Source organism: Trachinotus anak, unplaced genomic scaffold (assembly GCF_046630095.1).
Source record: "Trachinotus anak isolate AG129_WGS33_773 ecotype Australia unplaced genomic scaffold, CSIRO_AGI_Tana_v1 ptg000016l, whole genome shotgun sequence".
NCBI lineage: Eukaryota > Metazoa > Chordata > Actinopteri > Carangiformes > Carangidae > Trachinotus > Trachinotus anak.
Window position 1 is genome coordinate 21,642,698 of NW_027273867.1, and position 26,926 is coordinate 21,669,623.

The 26,926-nt window shown below is 43.9% G+C and overlaps 1 protein-coding gene across 24 annotated transcripts in view; it reads left to right on the forward strand.

Moving 5' to 3' along the window:
- The window catches only part of macf1a (microtubule actin crosslinking factor 1a), a 224,626-nt gene that overhangs the window by 100,380 nt on the left and 97,320 nt on the right, over positions 1-26,926 (forward strand). For 7 of the 24 annotated variants that reach the window (XM_071501060.1, XM_071501061.1, XM_071501068.1 and 4 more), the window contains 14 exons: positions 341-445; positions 1,928-2,005; positions 3,422-3,514; positions 19,660-19,826; positions 20,315-20,427; positions 21,393-21,499; positions 21,964-22,083; positions 22,975-23,070; positions 23,491-23,618; positions 23,835-23,928; positions 24,496-24,650; positions 25,062-25,356; positions 25,813-25,941; positions 26,042-26,119. In XM_071501060.1, coding sequence (XP_071357161.1) covers positions 341-445; positions 1,928-2,005; positions 3,422-3,514; positions 19,660-19,826; positions 20,315-20,427; positions 21,393-21,499; positions 21,964-22,083; positions 22,975-23,070; positions 23,491-23,618; positions 23,835-23,928; positions 24,496-24,650; positions 25,062-25,356; positions 25,813-25,941; positions 26,042-26,119 — 1,758 coding nt within the window. Of the gene's footprint in view, positions 1-340; positions 446-1,927; positions 2,006-3,421; positions 3,515-9,497; positions 13,337-19,659; positions 19,827-20,314; positions 20,428-21,392; positions 21,500-21,963; positions 22,084-22,974; positions 23,071-23,490; positions 23,619-23,834; positions 23,929-24,495; positions 24,651-25,061; positions 25,357-25,812; positions 25,942-26,041; positions 26,120-26,926 lie in introns of those variants that run through there. The other 17 variants (XM_071501049.1, XM_071501053.1, XM_071501054.1 and 14 more) reach the window with 4 other exon arrangements.

A 26,926-nucleotide genomic window follows, 5' to 3' on the forward strand; every position in this document is an offset into this window, starting at 1 on the left:
AAGTTTGTCTGTTATGGAATTGGAAATGTTCAAATATCCCTTTTTTCTGATCACTTTAACGACTTCCTGTCTGTTTTTCCTCACAAGTTAAGATGAAGTTCATTCCTGACTGTTGAAACAGTGGTTGACAAAGTAAAGCGAGCTCGGGTGTCCCTCAGTCTCTTGTCCACATTGGCTCAGTGTTTCAGTGTTTGGTCTGAATTGCAGTTACTGTACTTTTGTTACTTCTCTCAGTTGTTTCCCGCCCTTGTCAATCTGTTCTCTTTATCCACCAATTCTCATACTACATCTCCCCTTCCTCTCTTTCTATCTCCCATTTTCCTCCCTTCTGTCACCGTAGCAACAGAAAAGCGGCCCTTCATTGAAAAAGGCATACGCCTCGCGGGCACCGCCCCCTCTCATCTTGCTCAGAGGGGAGGATGAGGAGGAGGAAGGAGCTCAGGGAGTATGTTCAAATCAAACCCTCTCCCTCTCCCCACCGCTCACTCTCTCACTTCTGACCTCTGACCCTTCAGCTTTACCCTCCGCCCCACAGGTGGAGCTGTGAGGCTGCATGAGAGTGCTGTGCCACTAACTTTTGACCAACCAAACCCGGCTGCACGTGACACCATACAATGCAGTGTTACTGTGTGCTGTGACATGTCGGCCATCATTTCTGTTGGGTGACAGCATCGTAATGTTCTGCAGGTTTTCATGTCTTCATTTGAATCAGAAATAGAATTGGACGTTCATCAACCTTTATTTTCTCAATGTCAGCGTTTCAAAGATATGTTTTCACTCAACAGTGCTCGACTGCTGCTCTGCATGTGTTGCACATTAAAGATAAAATATAGTCTTTGTATTGTCATATTTTTAGCAGATTGAGCTGGATTTACTGTTAATGAGATGATATTTTCTTAAAGCATTCAATAGTAAAAATGTAAAATGGTCCATATCAAAGATGAGATCAGGACTGCAGATCCTCCAGATGTGACACATTATTGTGATAATCACAGTCTTTTCCATCTGAAATCTGTCCTGATTGGACAGTTAAACACTGATTTGTTTTTCTTTTAGTCCATAATTAGATTAATTATTCGTCTCATAAACATTTATGTGGCCAAAACAACAGTTGCATGATGATACAGAATTACACTGAGACTCCAGGTGGAGGACAGAATGAAACAGCATGTGTTGTGTTTGTCCACAAACTAAAAATGAACATGTGAAAAACTTACATGTAATTTATTTATCGAGCACATAAACAACAGATGTCGACCTGAGTGCTTCACAGAGAGATGAGAATAACAATGAAATAAAAACACAGCTAGAATTATGAGGATGTAAGTAAATTATAGTACAACACTCATCTCCTCTCCTCTCATCTCCTTTCCTCTCTCCTCTCTCATCTCCTCTCCTCTCCTCTCCTTTCACATCTCCTCTCCTCTCCTCTCTCCTCTCCTCTCCTGTGATGACGTGATGACTAATCCTGAGTGAACCTTTTCTTTACCAGCACAGTGTGAACCCACATCTGCATCCTGCACTTTACTTGTATACTCTTTGCAGCAAGAGTGTGTGTGTGTGTGTGTGTGTGTTTTATTTTCTCTCTTTCTCTCCATCTCTCAAACTCTCTTGCCTCCTACTAAACCTTAAGCTGGATGTTTGTGTGTCTGTTGAATAAAGAAAAGAAGAGACACGGTCTGATGTGAAGTTTGCATCTTCATGCTAAACCAGCTTGTAGAGTCTGGTTTTGGCATGTCTTTAACAGCCTCTGTTGAAGACAGCGCCCCCCAGAGGAACATTTCATGACTTCCCTGCACTGTGGATTTAATTCTGCTTTATTTGCGCACACTGCTGCTGTTTGTGTTTGTGTCACTAAAAATCACTGACGATAAAATCTCTTGTTGACTTTCCTCATTATTTTGTTCTCCTCTGTCTTTTGTTCCAGCCCAGAGAGAAGGGGCGAATGAGATTTCATCGACTACAGAATGTCCAAATAGCACTGGACTTCCTCAAACAGAGACAGGTATGTCCACACATGCGCACACACACACACACACACACACACACACACACACACACACACACACACACACACACACAAAACATGGATATTCAGAACAGGGATAATTCAACCTCCAAAATGAGTTTTCACCAATCTCGCTGCTTTTCTGTGAGTGCAGCAGTTTTTATTTATTTATTTTTATTTATTGTTTTGCACAATTTAAAATACACATAAAGTGTCAAGGAAAACAAATAACATGCAGTGCAGGGAGAGGCAAAAAGCCCAGATGGGCTTATTTAAAGCCTCCCCCTAAGTAATAATGAAAAAATACAGAAATATAAGAATACAAAATGAGCATACAAGAAAATAACGTGACTACATCAAGATATTGAAAAACTAATAGATTCAAAATATATGTAATAAAATTAATGATAATATATAATAACAATACCAAAATAAGAGCAAAAAATTAGAAAATGTTATGTGAATGGTTGTCATTATTAACAATTAAGAAAACATCCTATTAGTATTATAGAGTATCCTTGAGCTACTAGTCGAGACTGTAGTTTGTACTGTACTGCAGGGACTAAGTCCTTGCATTCTGGTGTTGCTTTCCCTGAGTCACAGCACACTTCTCATTGACACCCTCATTTTCAGTCTCTCACTGTGGTAATTTGTGTGAAAGCTACCTGTAAGTTTTTCTGATGAGAACAGACAACTTTAATGTAGTTTTAAGTTCCTGGTACTTGTTTGAGTCCTTGTGCTGCAAGTTCGACCCAGTTTGCAGAAGCACAGACTGAGCAGGTTCTTGTGTGTTGGTGCAGTGGAGAGAGCTGCATTTTACAGTAACCTGCACTTCTTATTCTACAAACTGTAACTGTACCACACACTCCATTTCCTCTATTTACTATAAAGTAAAAGCTGTTAGCATCCTCACATCATGCAGCATCAAATTACTTATCTATCCCCTCTCTCATAATGCACCTTTTATTGTTCCCTCTTGCCCTGTCTCGCTCACTCTCTGCCAGTTTAATGTTACCTGCACAGCATCTTTCTCTATTTACTCTCAAGCTGCAGCTTTCTCTTTCACCTGAAACACCTCTTCCTCCATATCTCTACAAGCCTCCATCTCTCTTAAACTACATCTCTCGTCTTTCTTGTCTTGTTCCCTGGAGACAGCAGCAGTGGAGGACTTGGAGTTTCACTGCAGCTCTAATTATACAGCATGGGTGGCTGGGTTTAGCCAGCGACACAAGCTTTAACAAGGTCTCAGGGAGTCTCTTATGTAATGGGCATGATAGTAGGAGCAGAGATATTCTTTATCCTGAACATGAGAAATGAAGACTAGGTTATTGGTCCAGTCAGGTTCAAAATGATGACGAGAGGAATGTAAATGTGAATCTTCTCATTTCTCTTCTCTATATTTTTCATTTCCAGGTCAAACTTGTGAACATCAGGAACGATGACATCACCGATGGGAACCCCAAACTGACGTTAGGTCTCATCTGGACCATCATCCTTCACTTCCAGGTCTGTGTCCCTCACATGCTGTGCTGCAGTGTCTGGCTCTGTATTTCCCATGTTAGACTCTGTGCTGCTGCAGTTAATTCAACATGAACATGCTTCTTGAGTTCTACGCTGGAAAAAACCTGATGAGCAACTAGAGGTTCTTAGATTTAGCCCACAATGTATTAATGACAATATAACAATGATTATGTAATAATTGAGTGATGGCCCTCATCATCACTGCTGTGATTTTAAATGGACTGAGATGAAAGCAAATTGCTCCAAATGCGACTGGCAGGCTGTGTGCGGCAAACCACCGTTAACTTATTCAACAGAGGAGGTTGTGTTCTCCATGACTGGAAATGAGACTGTGTGTGTGTGTGTGTGTGTGTGTGTGTGTGTGTGTGTGTGTGTGTGTGTCCACCCTGTGGAATCTATGAGCAAGATGACTTCCAGGTATTAAGTGTTTCCTGCCAATATGATGGTTTACTTCTCTGCCTCACTGTGCGAGTGCACAGACATCTGCTCTTATGGAGAACAGTCTCCTAATGAACCAACATGGTGTTCAGCCGACATGTTAGTGTGTGTATGTTAGTGTGTATTGTGTGCTGTGTTAGTTGGATTTACACACATTGTCATAGCTGCATTTGTTGCAAGTTTTTCATGCTAGTGTTTTAAGAGTCTACAGTGTGACTCTGTGTTGTTAAGCATTTAGGCATATCTGTGAGTTAACCTTAACTTGTCCTCTAAAACATCATGAGCACACTGGCTTGTTTGGCTTCAGTTTGGCAGTTGGACAGCCAGGGCATAAAGGCAGCACAGTGGACTTCATGCTCTGTAGACTTTCATGTAAACACTGATCCTGGATTCACAGTTTGTTCCTGCATACTGTATCTTTTTACCTATTCGAAATATGTGTCACATGATTTCCTGTAAACCAGCTGATGGCAGCTTCCAAGTTACTGCATCAGTTACTGTGCAAAGTGAGGGAATGCCACCATGAATAAACCCTGGATTAAACTCCAGCTGCACAGAGGTTGTGGGTTAACATTATTAACAGATCAGCAGTTTCAAACTGTATAAAAAGATTTAGTTTAGTTTGTTCTTCACTGTTTTTATAGCTAAAACTGATCATTCTAATTAGTTCTAATACGCATGATTCTTATCATCGTACAAAACTATGTATCAAATGACGTTGTGAGAAGGTTTTTTTTTTTTGTTGTGATGAACCTACAGATAATTGTTCCCCTGAACCTGCAGCTCCGTCCATCTTTACAGAGCGTTATAGGTTCAGCTCAATGTTTAACTGTCCGCTACGTAAATTTACTGCTCTGCTTCACTGTCACTGCTCCCATCAGGCTGTTTTAGGCCGCAGCAGGCAGAACCACACTGTACACTACCTGCTCAGTACCAAACAGTAGACAGACGCATTAGTGAGAAGCTGGAGAACACAGTGGAGCGTTTAGCAGCTAAAGAGTCAGAAATGTCCCTCGGCAGTTGGAAGAGACCAAAAACAGAGACATCCGATCCTCAGGTGCACAAACACATGAGTCCAACTCAATGATCATTTTGCTCCACAACTGCTGGATGTGAACATAAGCAACTCTTAGCCAGCAGTTTGCCATATCAGCTGAAAAGGTAATAACGTGTCAATATTGTGACAACAACTTGTTTCTGCTGCCCCCAAGTGATTGAAATAAAAATTCATTTGTACTAGCAAAAATGTCACAAAGTGCTTCACAATTTAAAAATAAAAGAAAAACTAGTTGTAGACTTTCCATAAAAAAACTCTGTGTGCATTGCAGCTATTTTTTTTAAAACTACAAGTTTGTAAAAGTCTGAAACTATGGAAGTAGGAAATAAATGTTGTCTAAAGGGCAGCTCGTTTGGTCTTAGACAGTCAGTCATCTGAGCTGTTTTTCTCTCTGATTCCTGATGTGGAATAATTTCCACCAAATGTCCCTGCATGACTGTAGCCTGCAGATACGGTTGTACTCTGTTAAATCATTACAGCGGGACTCTATTACCACTGGGTCCTAGTCATGCATGACGACTACATTAGAGAGAAAAGCAAATGAAAACAACAGCTCTTGAGACTGAAAAAACAAATTCTCAGTGTCTCATTTTTTGTCTTATTCTTCTTGACTGACACAGTTTGATTTTTAGATAAAGTCACTAACTACTTGTAGTTGCTGCAGTTGACCATTAGACTGTGCTTTGATGTGACCCTGCAAGGTGACACTGCCAGCTGGTTGCCATGGAAACAGTAGTGCATGACACCCCGGCAACCGTTTCAGTGGGCATGACTCAGCAGAACATGGTGTTACAGAGAGATGAAGGGATGCAGGAGGAGGACGAGAGGACTAACCCAGAGATGATGGACAGGACGGGGGCTGAAACAGGCTGCAGGAGTTCTGGAGGAGGAGGAGAAGAAATGAAGAAGACATAAAAAAGAAATAAAGCTGGGAGGGAGGAAGAGGATTGGTTTGCAGAGTTTTGAGAGTTCACTGGGTGCAGGAGATGACGACAGTTTCACATTAGAGCGGCAGTGAGAAACTCCATCACACAGAGCTCAGTGTCCCTGCAGCACATCAGCGGTTACATGATCATTACTCTAAATCCATAGTGGTGGATCAGCAACATGAGCCACATTTAGCATTTACTCATCTGCAATGTGTCATCACACTGCCAGAAAGTTCATGGCATATTAGGACTCAGACTCTGTGGTACAGTATAGGAACTTGTTTCAGTTATTTTCAACCACATATGAGGGAAGGAAAACATCCACCTCCAGGTCACACTAAGAGTCACAGCTTTAACAAAAACATAGTTATAGTAACATTACTGTAACACTGCAAAGTCCATGTTTGTGCACTGAAGGCCTGTTTGTGGACTCACAGTTGTGCAGAAAGCTTCAAAAAGTTGTTCTATGTTTTGTTGCTGCTGCGTTTCTGTCCGAGTCAACATGAAACAAATATTCACTGTTACTAAGATGCATGGCCCAGATCAGTACAGACATCTATCATTTCCACATTATTCCCACTGGCAGCTGTGGTCTGATGATCATGAGGGTGATGATGATGAAGAAGTCATTTCTGGAAACAAGCCTCCAGGTCTGTGTGATCAGGGTGTGTATGTGCAAATGAGTAACTCAGAGCATCAGCTAATTATAGGAAGTCTCTCACTGAGCCATCGTTTTTCATTTGGGTCATAACTGTTGTTAGTCATTATTTCGCCAGCACATCATGCTACAGATGAGGTGGTATCTGCCGGCTCAGACCAAACAGCTCAGACGTGTGTTTGTCATGTCTGTCCTGCAAATATCTGTCTTCCTGAAAGCCACTTTGTAACGTCTTGAATGCCCAGCTCTGCTGTGGTAACAACAGAATCTGATCAGTCATAATTTGGCATCATTTGTCCAGTTAAATACAAAAATAAAGCTGGTTGTAGTTACTCAGCCAAACCACTAGGTGCCACCAGTTAGCTCAGTATCACAGATGACCTGGCTTACTGGAAGTCCCCAGCCAAACAGAGACATCCCTGTCTGTGGACCCTCCTCCTGCTGCACTGTGTCTGCCTGTGATTGGCTAAACCAGCTGTATGTCACTGCCAACTCCTGGTGACTTAATTTATGAGCTGGTGAAGAAATTCTTCACTGTTTCGCCGTCATGCTTCCAGGCAGAATCAGCAGGTGGGGCCAGTTTATTAGTGTTATTCCGAGGTAGTAATTTTAGGATCTATTGCATCGATCGATCACCACCTTTGTCAGTGAAAACCTCGGTTTAAACTGAAGTGCCCATTTCAAACAGTTCAGTGCCATTAAGTGACAGTTGTTTTTCAGTGCACCACACTGATGAGAAGGTGTAGGTTTTTAAACATGCCTCAGTGCTTAAATAGCTCCTAAGTCGAGCTGTATTATGGCCTTACTCTCCTCATTTAGTTACAGTGTATTGATGTCATGCCCAAGCCGTTGAGCCTCTGTGTGCAGCATTACCTACAGAGCTTGAATACAGCCATGGAGCAGAGACAAGAACTTTAAAAGCACTGACCAAAATCCCAAGGGCATGTGCAGTGTTTATTTTTGGTTCTTTTGAAAAAGTCTTCAATATGAAACCACTTCATATACTTAACCTTTGTGAGTCCTTCTCAGTATAACATGGCCACAGTTTGTCAGGAGGTTTCCAAGTAACACAAACTAGATTGAATGACTTTTCATTTTCATCATTGTTAATCTTGTTTGGTATTGAAGGTCTCCCAGTTCATTCTTCTTCTCCTATGTTGGTTGGGGGTGTAATACTTTGAGAAACATAGTTTAATATCTTGTAAGCTGTTTAGTGCAGATCTCTAATGCTTCTAAAGCAAGAAATATCTCCATACAACAACATAGTGAAGTGGGCTTTTCATCACACTAATTATTTTAGCAGTGGTCTGCAGTAGTGTGCTTGATGTTAGATTTCAGATCAGCTTTAAGATGTGAAAAGGTTCAGCATGTTCGAGATGGAGCCTGAATTATGAATTATATAAGTGCACATTATCGACAAAAGAGCTGCTAGAGATGTGATCAGAAGAACATGCAGCGTGTGACTTGGGAGAAGCTGACAGGGGTTCAGAGGAAGGTTGCTGTCTGATTACCACAGCTCATGATGGCATGTAGCTACAGTGAGGGGATGAAAGCCTCGGGGACTTGATTAGTGCTGTTCTCCCATTGGTTCATGCCTTTTCCACGTCTGTTTGTTGTGTGTTGTTCTCTTATGCTTTGGGTTAATGAGAGAAGATGGATTACTGCAGCTTTCACCAGTTAAGACCTCTCCCGCCTGTTTGTGGTCTCCATCCATATCTGTCTCTCTGAACATATTTGCCATGTGTTAGGTGCTGTGTATATGCTCAGTGGTGAGGTCTCTGAGTGCAGTGTTACTGCCAGGATAACATGTCTACATTATTCTTATGTGGTGGTGGGTGGAAGCCTATGGAGGCTTTAAGGCTGTTCGTGGTATCAGTGTGTTCAGTGTTGTAGGAGAACAGTTAAATATGAGACCTGTGTTTTTGAGATGTTTTGCTCCAGTCAGAATCTTTACACTTATCTTTGTTATCAGTGAATCTGTCAATTATTTTTCCAATTAATTGTTCATTTTGTCAGAAAATAGTAAAAGATGATTTTCACATATTTGTTGCTAAAACCCGATGAGGGAGGGGGAGAATAGCATAAAATTGTCACCTTTAAATTGCTAGAGCCAGAATATGTTTGACACGTTTGCACAACAAAAATGACAAATAATTAATCCATCCATCGATTAAGCATCATTTCAGCACAGCACTGACCATTTATAGATTAAAAAATCAGATTGACAGGGTCTATTTTTGGATAATCCAGAGGATTAAATACCTGTAAAATCCAGTTACATTGATGCAGAAGTCAATAAATAAACAGTCCTTCTCACTGATTTTCAACATTGCAAGTGATATTGAAAGCTTAGCTACGTCTGCATAAAGGAAACTTTCTAATTTCCCCCTCTCTCAGCTCTTGATCCTTTCACAGCCTCCATCCATCCCCTCCTGTATTTCTTCAGTCCTTTTCAACTTTCTCTTAATTCCCTCAAATCTCTTTCCTCGCTCCTTCCCTCTCCTGGCGACTCTCCTTTTCACCCCACATCCATTCATACCTATAGCCTGATGGGCAGCTGGAGATTGAATCGAAGAGATGGAGAGAAACACAGTGAAGTGCTCACCCTCATTTAAGTTGCAGAGATGCAACAGTCTGATTCAGATTTAAATGCAGTTTTTTCTCCGTCCCTGTTGCAGCCTGTCATTCAGGGAAGCTTTTGGGTCAAGTGTGTGTGTGTGCATGTGTGTGTTTGTGGCATAGAAAGCTTCTCACTAACAGCCAAGAGAGAGAGCTAGAAAGAGAGGGAGGGAGAGAGAGAGAGCGAGAGAGAGAGGTAGGAGTAATGAGGAAGCGGATAGGAGGAGGAGAGCCAAGGAGGGAGGGGTGGATTGTGAGAGTGAGAGATCGAGCAGAAGAGAGTGTGAAGCTGCAGCAGGCGGGAGATAAAAGCTTTTCTCTCTCTCTGCCGGCGTCTGCGAGCCAGGGATAAAGCAGAGGAGCAAAGCCAGGCGAAGGAGAGACGAATCCAGGCTGCCTGCTGTGACTGGAGCTCCCGGCTTCCCCTGATCAGCAGGCCTCAAACCACAAACGCACAGCAGGACAAGACACACTCGTGGACACGTATGCAGAAGGGCTCACACAGCTGACCAGGGGACCGCCCAACCTCGCAGGCACAAACACACACTCATACTCTCTGCTGGTCAGCCACACACTTGCTGTTTCTGTAGCCTGCACCGTATCAATTGGATCAATCCAGCCATGCTTGTCTGACGGAGCCTCGGTCTGTTTTTTTAGCCGGAGACGCCCTGTGTTCCTGCTTTTGCTCCCTGCAAGTCTTTGTTTTTTAAGGGCACATGAAGTGCAGACCCTCTCGTCCTAACCTCTGCTGCTGTGGTGCAAGGAGTTCGGGACTGCCTCTCGTTGGTTATTGAATCCCTTTGGCTCTGTTCCAGATACACATCTGAACGTGAAGTAGGTCTGCTACTAGAACTGGATCTTGACGAGACCTTAGCTAAGCCAACTGTGGACCAGTCTCTTCCTCCCTTCCTCTTCCTCAGAGTCCAGCTCCAGATCCTATCCCAGATGCCTCTTCCTAATTGGATCTGGTGGGTGTGAGGAGCTATTAAGGGACAAAAAGGCACCAGAGAGGAGAAGAAGAACTTGAGGCTTTTCCCCAAACTGTCTATTTTTTGCCTCAGTATAAGACATGGTCTAAATACCTCCCACCTCCTGCAAACTGTGGATTTTGTCAGGCTGTTGCATCGTCGCACTGCACCACCTGATGGAGGGAAGCTTATCTGAGTAACTGGCAGGCTGACAGCAGGACACAGGAGGTGTATGATTGGACACAATTCACAGCCAACTCTGGTCCTCAGGGAGTCTGGCATCAAGGTGGGGGGAATCTTCACTCTGGTATCCAGGGGAGAGGCATGTGATGTTAAGGTGTCTGGGGATCTTAAGGTGGAGTCTGACTGCATTTGTCTGCTTCCAGATTTAGACCAGCACCCTACTAAGGCACACAGCCTCATTTTTCAGGTTTTCTGGACTACGATGACTTGATTCCACAGGTATCTGGCTGCTGCAGATGATCACTGTGAAGACTGCGAGCTTCTCTGCCAATCTCGTCAATGGGCGAAATTAACGCCAGCGCTTCTGGATTCCAACATATTGACAACAAGAGTCCTTTAAGACGAGGAACACACACATGCTGTAAGGACTGACACATCACATGAGACACCGGCTCAATGAGCAGTATAAATCGTGGGAGGATGATAAGGAGACGTGTTGGGTTGGGAAGCTGATGCTCTGATTGAGTATTTAGCAAGCTGTCAGAATATTGGCTGAATCTCCCAGCAATCTGTGGCAGCAATGGCTGACTGCACACTATCTCTCACCAACAACCAATCTGGACGCTGTGCTATCTCGGCAGAATGAGAACCAAGCTCACCGTCACTACGAGGGATATCGACAGCATCACCATTAATACTACTTCCACTACAAGTACCGTGGCAGATAAGATTCCTACTGATCTCTTTTGTGGGGCTGACTTACCTCACTGCTCTTACTTCTCTTCCCTTGCACTGCAATAACATTACCACAGTAGGAGTGAGGCATCATTAATTCATGAGCTCAGATAGCTGCTGTGTCTGAGTGTAGATAGGGCTCCTGGGTTACACCGGCACCTCGAACTGACTTCACTTTTTTGTGGATAATCTGGACTTGTGGCGGCCGACGTGTTGTTTTTCTCACATCACTGAATAATAATCAACTCTTATATTGGAAGGATTATAATATTGAATCAAGACATGAGATGAGACTGCCACTGATTCCAGCACTCCCAGAAATCCTGCAGTACAAACACTCCCGTGTCACATGCAGACACATGCAATGCGTGTGTGTGTGTGTGTGTGTGTGTGTGTGTGTGTGTGTGAGTGTGAAGCAGCTGGAACGTCACTAATGGGCTGAAGAGCACTGGACTGCACTGCATTTTTCTCCCTCCCACACTCCTCATCCAGCCTGACACACTGCCTTACCCCAGGTAATAGTTCACCTGTCAAGAGCCTGGTGATAAATCAGACATCTGACCCCAACCAGATTTATTTTCCTGGCTTTGCTGACATAACTGTGTCCTCGTGTCCTTGACTGCGACCACAGGTCTTCTGGGATACAGAAAACAGACCAAGGCAGCCAGCTCCCTCCTCATATACATACAACTGCCAGCCTGAGGAAAATACTGCCCCCGCCCTTCTTCAGTGACAGCCATCTTTCTATTCACCAGGTTGTATTTAAGATGGTGCCAGAGGAGCTAAACCTGCTCGTCCTAACTGCACATTACACACAGGTGTCAGATTGATGAGGGAGCTGTCAGCCACTTGTCAGTGCATTTAAACATTTTCTCTCCAGTGTCTTTTTTCAAGGGATGGGATTTTGCTCTCAAGCAACTGGAAACAGTCATTTGGCCTCTACGATGGATTAACTGCCTGTATCTGCGGTAGTTTCTATTTTATACACTGTTCTCTGTCAACATCAAAGACATGGGGAACTCCATGGGCTGTGTCAGGCCTCCTCGGGAGGGGGAAGTCAGTGGAGCCCCCCCACTTTCACCAAAGAAGCGTCTACGTTTCAGACGCAAGCACAAGGGCAAGAAGATCAGGAAAGAAGAGGGAGAAAAGGACTACGAGCAGCAAAGAAGCCATGAGCAAGATGAAAGAGAGGAAGAGGACGAAGATGAGGAGGAAAAACACATAGTTGTAGAAACAGAAGATTCAGATTTTAGCAACAGAGCTAGAAGTCTTATAACAGTGCCTGACACCCAGTTAACTCATTCCAAAACTAATCTGCACAGCAATACTCTTTCCCCCGGCTCCAGTGCCACTTTAGGGGGCCTTTTGGGCAACAGAATACTTGAAGTGTCTCCCAATCCCAGCCCAGCCTGGAGAGGGGTCTTCTGCCTTCCAGGGGAGGAAGACACAGTCAGCGCAATCATAGATGTCTCCAGCATCCCAAGCCTAACCACCACCACCACCCCGGTCAACACAGCCCCAGCCCTGGGCAGTACCACTCCAGGTGGAGGGAGGGTCTGTCGCGTTAAGGAAAAAGTCCAAGGGGTCCTAGAGAAACCTTGGATACTCCGACAGAAGAAGGAGAAAAAGGACAAAGGGAGACTAGAGAAAGATGAAAAGGGGGATGTAGGGGTAACGGGAGGATCAGAAGGGACATCAGGGGGGGTGCAGACACCACCAGAGAGGGAGCGCAAAGGTGTGGTCCATATCCGAGAGGTGGATGGTAAACTCTGTGTGGTGAGGACAATGTACCCCAGTGACTATGGCTCTCCATTGTGGAGGGGTGAGAGTGACAGTGAAGTGGAGGTACGCAAAGAGCCCCCTGTCCCATCTCCGGTCACAGGAAATATTCTCAAAGTCCTGCTGTGTGAGGAGGACAAGAGTAGAGCCAGACTGTCGGCAGATGAAACCCCTCTGTCCTCTAACGAACTTCAGATTCAGGAGACTGTGGCTGTTAAGGGATTTAGGTTGGACTCTCCAGCTCGAGCACAAGAGAGGTCGTCTCTCTTGGAGTCGGGCTACGCCAGCGACCTGCCGCTTACCTCTCCAGAAACAGCGGGCACCACTCCCAGTCAGACAGACTGGGGAGGGCTGACCAGTAGCTCATCAGAGAGACTGGACTCCATGATGGAGAGTCCTCTGTCGCTGCAGCAACAGGCAGCTGTAAAATACCTGCCACAGGTTTGTGTCCTGCCATCCAGTCATCAAATCCTTTATCCTGCTCTCTTAGATCTTTATCACAACAATTAGCTGATTAATCCAGAGGTTCCCAACCCCTGGGCAGCTGACCAGTACTGGACCTCGGAACATTTGTTATCGGGTTGTTAGGAAACGCTATCATTCAGAAAAAAAGTTGGAAACCAATTGATTAATAAAATCAACAAACTGAAAATTAACCAACAATCTTGACGTCCAGTATTTCTGCTGCTCTGTTCTGATTCTCCTGCTACTAAAGAAAAGTGGACAGAGATATGTGAAAGCACAGCTTCACTTCTGGATTCCAGATGGAGCCAGATGTGGCCACTGACCACAAGTTTTTGTAAGAATTTGTTCCCAGGAGTTGAGGAATGTCTTTGTTAAAGAGAAGAGAGATTGGAGCTTATGAGGTTTTTGTGTACTTGGATTGTTTTGGCTTCAGTTTGAGCATCAGAGACATTAAACCTGTAGGGGTGAGGGTCTCTGGATCCCACATATAGTCTGTAGTGGCAGCAGAGGCATTCACCGCTCTTGATTTGTATGTGTGTGTGTGTGTGTGGGCTCTTGAAGGATGCCTTTGTTGTCATTTGTGCACCATGTTTGTGGTCATGAAAGGTTATTTGTGTGTGTGTGTGTATGTGTGTGCGTGTTGTTATCAGAAAGACACTATGCCTCTCTCCATTCTTTCCGCCTCTGTCCCTGGAGGCTAATCAACGTAGACCAGACTGTCTCTACATCCTTCTTTCCCAGTATCCTCCCCTCCCTCCCTGTCTTCTCCTTCATGTCTTTCTGTTGCTTGTTATTTTCCTCACACCCCACACGCTCGCTCACTACTGACGTCTGTTAGAGTGTGAGAGACAGGCAGGACGAGTGTTTGTGTGTGTGAGAGAAGGGTCATTGCTTCAAATGACAGGGTTCCCTCTCGGTGCGAACTGTAGCTTGTCATTTCCCATCAGTTCAATAGCTCACAGTGCAACTACGTTTGTGTCTGTCTCGCTTTGGTGGTTTTGGCTGGAGAAGGTTTAGGTTATTTGGGGATAAGCAGAAGAAGGGTGACACAGTTCATCTAACATTATTGTCATCATATTCTGTGTGTGATTGATGCTGTCTTATGTCGACATTATATTTGATTGTGTTTTTACTGCCTGGTCACAAGCTCTCTGCCATTAGGGCTGAATATCATTAAAATAAAGTTTTAATACATGTGAAAACGGGAAATTAACTATTTTTCATTAAACTTCAGAACCCAGACTAAATGTAAAATGTGGTTTAGCTGTAGATGAACTATGCCATGATAAAATAGGCTAAAACTGGCAAAACTGATTTCAGTGTGGAAATATCTGATTAAACAATTAGTAGACAAGATCAGGAATCTTGCTTGACATTTAATGCCAAATTTTTATTTTTTTATTCAGAACATTAATTTATTACATCTCATAGAAAAAAAAATCTTTAAACCTTAGCTGGAAGCTAAGGTTTAAAGATTTAGCTAAAGACATAGCTGTTTTTTTGTCAAAAAACAGCTATGGTGTAGGAACTCAAACCTCTGTGACAAGTTTGTTGTTGTGTTGATGATAGTCAGTTATTCTTGTTGATAAAGAGCAGGAGCTTCTTCGTTCCACTTTTCCATTTACTTACAACTCTGAACCAGAGAGAAACCTTCAGCATTTCGTCTGAGATACAAACACCCCGGGCTCTGATCGAGCCCAGTGGTCATGTTTGAGTTGCATGAAATGCTTGGGGCTCAGTTGCAGGAATGATCAGAGAGTTTGAGTTTTTTGTGCTAGCTTACAGCCGTTCAGCTCTCCTTCACCTTGAAAATTTAAAGGCTGCTGCAGCTGCTGCAGTAACACAACAGATGAGCGGCACGTTTCACTGTGGCTGCCACAGTTTGCTCATTTCTCTTCCACATCATCCTCCACAGACAGTATGGCTGTGCAATACAGCCGGTGACGTCATGCCAGGTTGTGTCCAGTGCTACATGTCTCAATTGATGCACAGTTGCTGCTGAGTCATGAGAAACACACACACACACACACAGATACTGTAGATCCCAGCTCCACAGCGATCCCTGGTTTTTACTGGGCAGCAATAATCAATACTCCTGTATCATGGGGTGTGTGTATGTGTCAGGATGCTTGTGTTCAGTTTAAGGTGCAGCTGTCCTTTGTATGTTGGGGTGTGTGTGTGTTGTGTTGTGTGTGTGTGTGTGTGTGTGTGTGTGTGTGTGTGTGTGTGTGTGTGTGTGTGTGCGCCGCCCTTGTCTGCATAAAAAGGGATTTGAAATGCGCATTCATCAGTGAGACGGCTGCTTCGTGGAGCCTCCAGGGGATTCTTACCACCACTCGAATGTATCCATATACCCATCCTACTGTGTCTGAAGCTATTCAGCTATCCATCCATCATCTGTCTGTCTGTCCCTCATCCACCCATCCATCCATCCTTTTTGCTGTTACCAGGGATTTACAGAGGCCCATTTTATTGAACAGCCAATAGAACCATCCTTTTTTCTTATTTTATCTTCTCTTTCTGTCTCCACTCATTGTTGTCTCCCCCCTCCGTCCCTCGCGCTCCCCCCTCTCCACACAAACTTCAAAGAGGCCATGTTTTTAAAAGAGGGCTGGTCCAGAGCCCGGGGGGGGGGGGGGGGGGGGGGGGGGGGGGCTGCGAGTGGATTATGGATATTTGTGATAGCTGCTCTGAACATGAACGGCTCTAATCTCACTCACTTGTCTGTGTGTTAATCTGTGTGTTATATTAGTCAGACATGCACATATACGCCTGTACTTACACGTCATATATGAATATCCTCATTACATTCAGACTAACACCCAGCAGCCGTTGAAGGAGAGGAGCGTTTACACCTGTATGTCGAGTCACCAGCGCTGCCATCTGTTGTTGTGTGTGCAGCCTATATTTACTGTAAACTGCACTTTGTCTGGGTGGAGATTAGCATGTATCATGTGCATGTTGATCATGTCCATGGTGAGGGCGGACAGACTTCTGCAGGAGCCAGTGTGAGTCAGTTCACTAATGAAGTAAAAGTAAACGATTTCACACGGCAGAATGTCTTCTCATTAGCTCTAAAGCTACAAGTTAGCGCCAAAGAGGAGTCAGTTCAGTTAATGAAGCAGCTGCTTTTGGTTTTGACTTTGTTTGCCAGCTGAATAATCAGCAGGCTAATTAACTAAATCAGCTGATGTTGATATTCTCTAATGACGACACAGATTCTCATAATGCATAACCTGTAGTTTGCAGACAGATGTGAGCTGGAGAGTAGTAGTTAGCTAAATTGTATTTCCTGCTGCAGGAGTGTGGTGTTTGCAGGATGCCCCTGACAGTAATGCTATGCAGAGTCAAGCCATGAGGTGCTTTCCTTGGATACATAAATAAAATATTCTGCAGAGTGGGCTACTGAGGGGGAGAGGGATGCCAGGGGGAACACTGACTAAGAAGAAATTTCTCTCTCTGAATTACATGTCATTTCAGCAGTAATTTGCAGGGTAATACAAATGTAGTCAGACTAAAGAGAGTTATGTTCAAATCAAAGATGACTGGACAGAACCACGTATGGAATTTAATTCAGAGGAGGTCAGCTGTCCCAGTGTGTTAATATAAAGGTGGCAAAGAGAAGCTTTTGTGTATCTTGTGATCTTGGTGTTGTTGAGGATGAATTTCATTTTGGTTCCCATTGTTCCATGTGCTCCAAGACTTGAGGAATAATCTGGTTGTAAAATCAGTAGAAGAACCCTGATGTGTTTTCTGTGTCTGGAGGTAATATCCTGATTTGTTCTGGTGAGATTAATAGAAAAGACATGGCAGACGCTGCGTCCATCATGACAGGACATTTCTGTCATGGAAATTGAACGTTTTGAAATGTTCCCTTTCTTCATTTGTGGAGATATTTGTCGTGATTTTTCTTGTGGACCTCCTGGTTAGTTTGTTTAGTTTCTTATAAGCCCATATGGACTGGGCAGCACATGTAAACAAATCAATCAGCCGCTCAAAACCAAACAATATTGTTTTCTGCTCAAACAGTGTGTTACTGTATAATCTTTGATCACATGTTTATATCACAACATTTCAATACCAGCTGCGACTTTAGGAACAGATCCCTCTGCTGCTTTATTTTTGACCTTGGCAACATGTACATGTGATAAAATGTTCTAAACTCAAGGCTCACTGACTTCTTCAGGAGATTTCACCCATATCTCACTGCTGTGCTCGTGTCATTTTGTCACATGATAACAAGCTCCATTTGCTGAGGAAGAAGGTCATGAGATACAGTAAAAAGCTCCTCAAACAGCGAGCCTGTGTTCTGTTTAGAACATTTCAGAGGGTTTGTTTAAATCACCTGGAAACCCTTTAGAAACAAGGAGTAAACGAATGCAGATACTGTTGCAGTGGGAGTGTGGGCTCACTGTGCAGATGCAGCCCTCACACACAGCGCTGTATCAGTATTCAGATGGAGGATTGGACGCTCTGTGTTTCTCTGCAAAGGAGGTTGTAGATGCAGAGACACAGAGTTCTGCAGGGAAACACCATTCAAATCACACACTGTCATATGAGTCTGTTGGCTTGTTGTAATATGTTCTCAGTGTGACGCTGGTAGGAAGCTATATCACACACTTTTGGGTGGATGCATGTATAGGAAATGGTTGTAGTTGTGCAGTGTTTAGAGGAGAATCAGTGGCTGGAGTTGCTGTTAGCATGTGAGGAGTGTGACAGCTGCTGCAGAGTGTGTGTATGTGAGTTTGTGAACTATGTTTCTGGGGTATGTGGAGATTTATGTTTTCCTTTGGATTAACATGAATGTTGACCCCATAAGAGTTTATGTGAAGCTGTGTGCTGCACGCTGTTGCAAGACACCCCCTCTCCTGCGTTGCCGGCCTTGTAACTCATTTTCATCTCTTTTCCCTCCCCCTCCTTGTCTTTTTGGCTGTTGCTGCAGTCCCCTGGCACACACCGGACTTTCATACTGTTCTATATTAGCAGCAGGGAGAGAGACAGAAGGAGGGATGACAGAAGAATACTGATGACAATAGCAGCAGCCAAGCACTGACAGTTACTGCAAATACATCACTCTTCCTTTGTCACTGTGGACAGTTGGACCTAAAGAGAGCAAAGTGAGAGGAAGGAGGACGCAGAGGGAAAAGGGCCAAAGTGGTCTTGTAGCTCAGTGGGCAGAACACATAAATAAAGAAGCTGTTGGTCTCCATGGAAGCCTGGTTTCCCCTCAGACTCACCCCTAGTAAACATGTATGACTTCAATGTGCTTTCAGGAGCTGTGGGTAACAGCTTCGCACAAAAGGCATCTGTTTTAGTTGTGTTCAGTTGCATCAGATTGTACCTGCTTGAAAGACTATACAAGCTAGAAGGCTGAAATGATGACAGGAGAGTATATGAGAGTAATTATCAACACTGACATCTTACCTGGCATATTTTGAAAAGTTGTGCTTTGGTGAATGTTATTTCTTACAGCCAGCAGAGTCAAAGAAGACCTAAGAATTATAAAGAACTCCCCTAAAAAATGATGAAAACAGGGGAAAACTGCTCCTAAAAACCCAAAGATAATGCAGAATCAAAAGAACCTGTGGCTCTTTCTGGGGGCTCGTAGGTACCTTGAGTCCCTGACTGAGGAATTAATGCATTTCAGAGACAGATCCTTTACGTCTGACCTATTCCCTGGTATTCAGTACACTGTCAGTGAAAACACACAGGGGAAATGTTATGAAGTAGATGCAGGAGAGGAGCAGGATGAGACTGCTGAGCAGATTGATCAGCATCTGAAGCAGAACAGATGAAAGAACATGAAAAGCTGAAGAGACAGAACGAGGTTGGAGAGGGGGAGTCACGAGACAGAAGGGGCTGAAGGAGAGGAGGCTGGGGGGTGGGAGGCACGAGCACAAGCTAATGAGCAGCCTAGACGGTAGATGATGGAGTGAGGAAATAGGAAAAAAAAACGTACATTAATATAAAAATCCAGCAGCTCTGTTTCATTATCAAACTCACGGCTTTTCCTCCACATGCTGAAGGTTATTGATGATCAGAGAAACGGGAGACAACAGGTGAAGCGAGCAGAGACAAAGCAGCTGGATATTTCTGCTGAATCACTGTGGTTGTATCTTTGTATGTGTAACAGGATAATGTGAGATGAAGTGTGAATGCATCAAGTTATTATATGCATATGATTAATTCCTCTGATTGTCTTTTATGTGAATGCACCATGGACGATTCTGCAAAATAAACTCAGACAGGAAAATGGTGAATCCCAGTAGTAACCCCTGTTCTCCCTCCGTTCCCCCCAGATTTCAGAGATCTATGTGAGTGGCGAGTCAGGCGACCTCACAGCCAAAGAGAAGCTGTTACTATGGAGCCAGCAGGCGATAGAAGGATACCCCGGCCTCCGCTGCGTCAACTTCACCTCATCCTGGAGCGACGGACGCATGTTCAACGCTCTGCTGCACAGATACAGGTTAGAGGACCAACGGCGACATAGCCTCACCTTTTTTTGTATTCAGTAGTGTTTAAGTCTGAGGTCAGAGAGCACTGGCTGTTTTTCCAGATACCATTACCCCAGTAACAATTAAAATGTATTGTGTTAAACAGCAATCAACTGCTTCTAAGCCACAGTCAACAGCCTGAATGGTAAAAATCCTTAAATGCTGATACTCAAGTACTCAGAAAAACGCCGACCTAATTCAACTCAAGGTGGCTCAACGTAATGTTGACTACATGAAATTTATTACCCATGAAAAAGCTTATTTCAGAACAAATGTGCAAATAATTCTGCAAATAAAACATGTTTTGACAGGTAATTGTAAACTGAGTGTTCAGCGCTGCAGATACGTGTAGTACTCACACTGCAGAAATTAGCATCTTAAATAGACCATCACCCACATGTAGCAGACCAGCTCTTCATCTCTGTGTACGTGTGTGTGTGTGTGTGTGTGTGTTTTCCAGGCCAGACCTGATCGACATGGAGGTGGTGTCACGGCAGAGCAACCGTGAGAACCTCGAGCAGGCCTTCGAAATCGCCGAGTCGTTAGGGGTGACCAGACTGCTGGACGCTGAGGGTGAGACTGTTAATCTGAATGAACAGACTGACCGGCTGATTTCTCTGCCTGATCAGGCTGAAACAGAGGCTGGTTTTCCAAGAGTCTCCATTTTATTATATTTAACATTTTAGCAAGTGAGATTCTAATGAGCTTCTGTCCCGGGCGACTTAACAACAGCAGAAATAGTCGACAACTGTAAATTATTTATACTGTTCAGACAGCTTTTTATGTCTTTTATTTTGGAAGGCTGCCAATAAAATAACGTGCCAACTGACCACTAAACACTGTTATGTTTAAAACTCTATCCTTAACGTGTTATATTCTGCATAACTGTAGGTACTTATTTAGTATTTTGTCCACACAAACACATTAAATCCACTCAGCACAGATCATTTGTTTCCTTTAAGCGGTGACATTTTGGCTGAGGTCGACCTCTGGAGGCCTCTGAGCCTGGTTTTGGCAGCTGGAAGTGTGGGATACTGCTGAAAGTTTGACTGATATTGCTTTTTAGTGCCCACCAGTCAAGCATTAAGCGTTACTGTGTGTTCGCTCTGTTGCTACAAAATCACTGATGCTACCTCCAGCTACAATCAGCAGCTCAAACTAGCCAAAGAAAAAAAGATGACTGATGTGGTTTCAGTTGGTTTCAATGTCCCGTCTGAACATTCATCATTTTTGCAGATTGTTTTGCCGCTAGTGGTTGTCTCATATGTGGAAATGTCATTCCTTCAGCGGGCAAAGGCTTTGCTTCAAGCACAGAAGTACAGAACCGAGGCACACTTTGTAGCATCTTAACATTTTATGGTTCCACCTACTGACATTTTATCCAGTGAATTAGGGTCAATTCAGAGCAAAAGGTGATTTGGAAACCTCAAAATTCAAATGTCAGGATTTCTTCTGACTCATAATATGAAAAACACCGATCTTTCATCATGTTTTTCAGTCTTCTCTCTCTAATTCTCTACATTTCTCTCTCTCCCCAGATGTCGATGTTCCTTCTCCAGATGAGAAATCAGTCATCACCTACGTCTCTTCCATCTATGATGCCTTCCCTAAGATCCCAGAGGGAGGAGAGGGCATCGCCGCACATGTATGTCAGACTCTGTGTGCACCACTTTCACTGTGCAGCCAGTTCTAACTTTGAGCTGATTATAGATGTTGCTCTGGTTGTAATTGCAAGATTTTTCACATTGCTGTGTTTGTACATCGTAGGCTATAATTTGTGGAGTTTCAGGGTAACTCTCAACATGCATGCACTACAGTTTACAGTATACTGTTTCACACTCTTACTGCTTTAACCAATGTTGCTACATCTCCACTCTTGTTCTCAGTGGAAAATGTTATTTCCATTTTTCTTGCTAGTCAACTGTGCAGCTTCATGAGTAATGACTTGGAACTTCACAGTAATGATGCAGTTATTCGAATAGTCATTTATTATAAATTACATTTTGTAAAATGAAGCCTCTGTTTCCATCTTTGAGTGAGTCTGTGAATTTGTGAAATAACTGCTTCACCTCTCTGCCTCCGTCTTTCCCTCCATCTCTCCATCATCAGGAGGTGGACCAGCGCTGGTCAGAGTACCAGTCCAGGTTCTCCTCTCTGCTCCAGTGGAGCCGCCAGCATATGGCCCTCATGGCCAACAAAAATTTCCCGCAAAACCCTGTGGAACTCAAGGTGAGTACTGCTGTCCTGCTAAAGGTAGTTACTTTAGTGTTTATTTTTTTCTCTTTTGAGCCAGGACAGTTAGAGGTGCCCTTATTTATTCCTCTTGTGCAGTTTTGCATTATTTCTCTGTTAAATCAGTGTCAGCATTTGTGTTCACATAAGCTCAGAGAGAGGAGAAGAAAAAGCTGATATTAAAGATACTAATCTCCATCTATAGTAACTTTCAATTACCCTCAAAAACCAAATTGCATCAGCAAACCTTGTGAAAACTGAATCTGTACAAACACAGTTGATTTATTATCTTGGCTGCTGCAATTCAAATTACTGCACATGGCATGAATACAAACAGTTTTTTAAACACTTTTTGGCTGTGGTGAGAATCAAAATTCCTCTTTGTTTCCCCGGCTTGTTCTCTTCAGTCCCACCAACATGCAGCCAGGAAGAAAGGGAGCTGACGAGCAATTCCTGTAAAACCCCCAGAGAACAAACAGAGGGACAGAGGGAGGGGAGGACAGGGCTTTAATAAAATGGCCAACAACAGAGGGAAGTGTTAGGCGAGCGAGGAAGAGAGTGACGCATTCAGATTAAAAGGAAGTTTGCAGAGAAGAGTCATAATGTTGTAATAGGAGGAAAAATAATTGTGAGAGAGGATGCTGCTGTGACATAATGTCTGAAGACTGGAGGTAGAGAAAGAGGGAGAGAAATTGAAGCAGACAAATACATAGCTTGAGATGACCATAGAGAGAAACTGGCTAATGACCACCCAGCCAGAGAGGCTGTGATTACAAAGCTTTTACTGCTGATAACAGGTTTTGACTTTGTGATTGACCTCAGACAAAGCCTTTGTAAATACTGACCTCATAACACTCATCAGCAGCTCCTGTCTCTCTGCCCCTGCAGGCACTTTACAACGAGTACGTCCATTTCAAAGAGACGGAGATCCCCGCAAAGGAGATCGAGAAAGGTCACATCGAGCACCTCTACAAACTGCTGGAGGTAAGGATGAACAGAGGGAGGAGGAGAGGAAGGAAGAGAGGAACACGAGTGAGGCGAAAAGAGGGAACAGAGTTTAGACATGGAGGACAAGGTGACCAACATTTGGCACCATGTGCAGGGCATCATGGGGTTCAGCTCAGGGGGGTTATGTGAATGTCAAAGAGAGAGATTTTGTTGTGGATGTGTTTGTGTGAATTGAGTCATACGTTTCTCTCCCAGGCGAAGTCATTTCCACCGTCGTGCTGTTATCAATGCAGCAGATTGTTTGAATGAACACAGACTCATGATAGCTGATAATAGTTCCTCCTTTATCCTCACTCAGCTGATGTTACCAGAGTGTTTGTCTGTGGTGTGACTTATGATCAAGCCAGTATAACTCTGATGTAACGTGTGTGTGTGTGTGTGTGTGTGTGTGTCCAGGTGTGGATAGAGTTTGGTCGTATTAAGCTTCCTCAGGGCCTCCATCCCAATGACCTGGAAGAGGAGTGGGGTAAACTCATCCTGGAGATGCTGGAGAGAGAGAAGGCCCTACGGCCAGCTGTGGAGAGGTACACACAAATAAACACATGCACACAAACACACACACATGCACACACACACAGAGGTCCATTCAACTATCAAATTTCAGCAGGATGCATTTAATTACATGAAAAACGCTGATGCAACATGTGATTTTCAGGGACATGCCTGTTTAACCCGTGTGTGTGTGTGTGTGTGTGCGCGTGTGTGTGTGTGTGTGTGTGCGCGTGCGTGCGTGTTTACAGGCTAGAGCTGCTGCTTCAGAGAGCCAACAAGATCCAGAACATGGCTCTGGACTGTGAGGAGAAACTCACCCTCGCCAAGAACACACTCCAGGCTGTGAGCACAGACCCGCTCTCATCTTACACCCTTTCAATACCCCTACACACACCACACACCACACACACACACACACACACACACACACACACACACACACACATGCAGGGTCCTCAGGTTTATATTGGGTTAATGTTTCATAATCTGGAGTAGTAGTTTGCAGTGTTAATGTGTAAAAGCTGTCGCAGTAAGTGCTCTTCTGGGACAATAAATATTTACTCACCACTTTCCCTGGTTTCTTCAAACACACTGAGTCCTCCCTCTGCCTGTCAGCAAGGAGGCAAACTCACCCTAAAGACCTGTCTTTTCAAGTATCAGTATTGCAACACCCATTTTTTGTGTTCCTGTTCCCAATATATTTTGATGGTGTTTGCTGCTGCAGTGTGCTGCTTTCCTCTTAAGGCCTGCTTTGATTTCACAGTAGTGTTTACTGAATCGATGCTTTGGGGAAACACTAAACCTCAGAACATCATAGCTCATCAAAAGTACCTCAGCACATCAGCCAAGCACATAAACAAAAATCTAGCAAACAAAACCTGATCAAACCCTCCATCCTCTGGTGTCCAGGATATGTCTCGAGTGGAGAGCGGCGAGGCGGTGCAGTGTGAGAAAGAGCTGGCCTGCTACCTGCAGGACTGTGAGTCTCTGATCAGACAACTCAACCAGGAGCTCAAAGTCCTCCGAGATGAGAAATACTACCAGGTGGAGCAGCTGGCGTTCAGGTGAGTCCGGAGAGGAAAGATTGATGGTGATGAAGAATGTGTGGGAATAATTGTGCCTGAGTGAAGGTGTCAGCTCTGTCACAGTGGTCCTTGTATAATTAATAAGTGTAATATAAACAATTTAATCTAGTAAGCAGGAATACAAACAGCCATTAAACCTGATTATAGGTCAACAATTTGCATTGTTTTGCCATCAAAGCCTATGAATGTGTAACCATGTGGTGCTGTGAAGAGAATCAGTGCTGTCAGAAGAGATGGAGAGAAAATCCCCAGTTTGTGATTCATCAGCATGCTGCTCCATCAGGTTTAGACTGCTGTTATGAAAATCACTTTACCTGACGACGGAATAAAGGCAGGGAAAGTAATAAGTCTCCCCTCCAGTCAGTTTATATTTTTGTGTCTCACCCCCAGAGTGTCCTGTCTTCAGGAGGAGCTGGTCTCCCTCAGACTGCAGTGCTCCAGTGTCTACAGGAAAGGACATTTCTCTCAGGCCCTGGGCAGCACCCAGGCTGAGCACACCACGCAGCGAGCCACTGACAGCGGCCTCTCACTGGGGCAGACGCTGCTTGGAGCTGTGGGAGCTGTCGGAGCCGCGCTCCTGCGGCAGCCCATGGCTCGCTCCCAGCTTGTGGCTATGTCTTCATCAGAGGACGAAGGAAGCCTGAGGTTCATCTATGAGCTGCTCGGATGGGTGGAGGAGACACAGGTCGGTTTTAGGGCTGCAGTAAACAGTTATCTTCATTATCTATTCATCTGCTGGATATGCTCTATTTATTTGATTAATCATTAGGTGTATGGCCGGAAAGAAAATCCACCCGGGGAGCTTCAGTTTACAAACACACGTTGTTGACATCTGAGGAGCAGAGACTTTTGCTCTAGTGGTTTGTAGACCTTCTACAAAGGACCACGAAACAAGAAAAAGAACATTATGATAAAACATTTATATGTAAGGGGGAAATGTAATTAATTAATCCACAAAGTCTTTTAATATGAAACAGCAAGAGACTAAACCGCATTAATGTTAGCATTGCGAAAGGCATTACAAGCCTGGGAACACATTGAAGAGAAACTGAAGGCCAAGTGAGTCGTTTCAAAGAAAATAAAAAATGAGGGCAAGAGCTTGTGTAAATTGTGGGTCTGTTTGTGTTTGTGTGGGCTACAGGAGCTGCTGGAGCGGGCTGAGTGGGGTGCAGACCTCCCCTCTGTAGAAAACAACCTCCAAGAGCACAACAACATACACACTGCAGTGGAAGAGCTAATGAGCAGCCTGCAGGAGGCACGCAGCTATGAGGTACACACACACACACACACACACACATCACTCGTACACACAGGTCTCTGTGCTGTTGGTTGAGCTCTAGAATGAAGCTGCGCTGTTTATTCTCCTCCAGGCAAAAGTTTCCCCCAACTTCAGGAGCAGTTACTCTGAAACCCTGGCCAAGCTGGAGCACCAATACTGCAAACTACTGGTCAGTCTCCACTGCACAGCTGTGTGTTTGTGTGTGTGTGTGTCTGTGTGTCTGTGTTTTCATGTCTTTGTTTCCCAGTTCTCCCGCTTCCTCAGTTAATCTCTTTACACCATGACGGGATTCTCATGCTAATATCACACAAATCTGCATCTGCTCCCTCGTTTGCTCCTTTCCCTAAATTTTCCTCTCTCTCTTTTATTTCTTTGTCCTCTCTCAGTTCTTCTCTTGTCTCTTAACATATTATTGAGGCAACATGTGTAATAAACACTGACACTGTATATATACACACCTGCTTAAATTTACCTTGTATTTCTTGAATAAAAACACCCTTTGAGTTCTGTTGGTTTTAGTCTCTTAAAGCTTCATGTTCTCTCAGTTCATTACGAGTCTCCACTCAGTTCAGCTGCTTCTTTATGGCTTCTGCAGGTTTTTTTCTTAAGCTTTATGGACTAACAGATGCACTTGTAATAGAATAATTAAAATGATAATATGATCCAGAGGAGCCTTAGAAGTTGTACATCATTTTTATACTGCGAGGTAAAACACCCACCCGGACAAAATAAACCACAGATGTTTGAGGTATTAATGTCACTCAAATAAAAGTACCAGCATCAGATGAAGGATACATAGAGTAAATGTGTTTAAATAAAAGATATCAGTCGCATCAGTGATTTCCACTGTAAGTAATATCACAGAACAAGTTCTGTGTGCTGCAGGAATGAAAGAAAGGAGAAGAAAAACACAGCGCAAATCTTCTTTGATGGTTTAAAGAAAATATTTGATGGATTTTGATGCTTTTCAAAACAT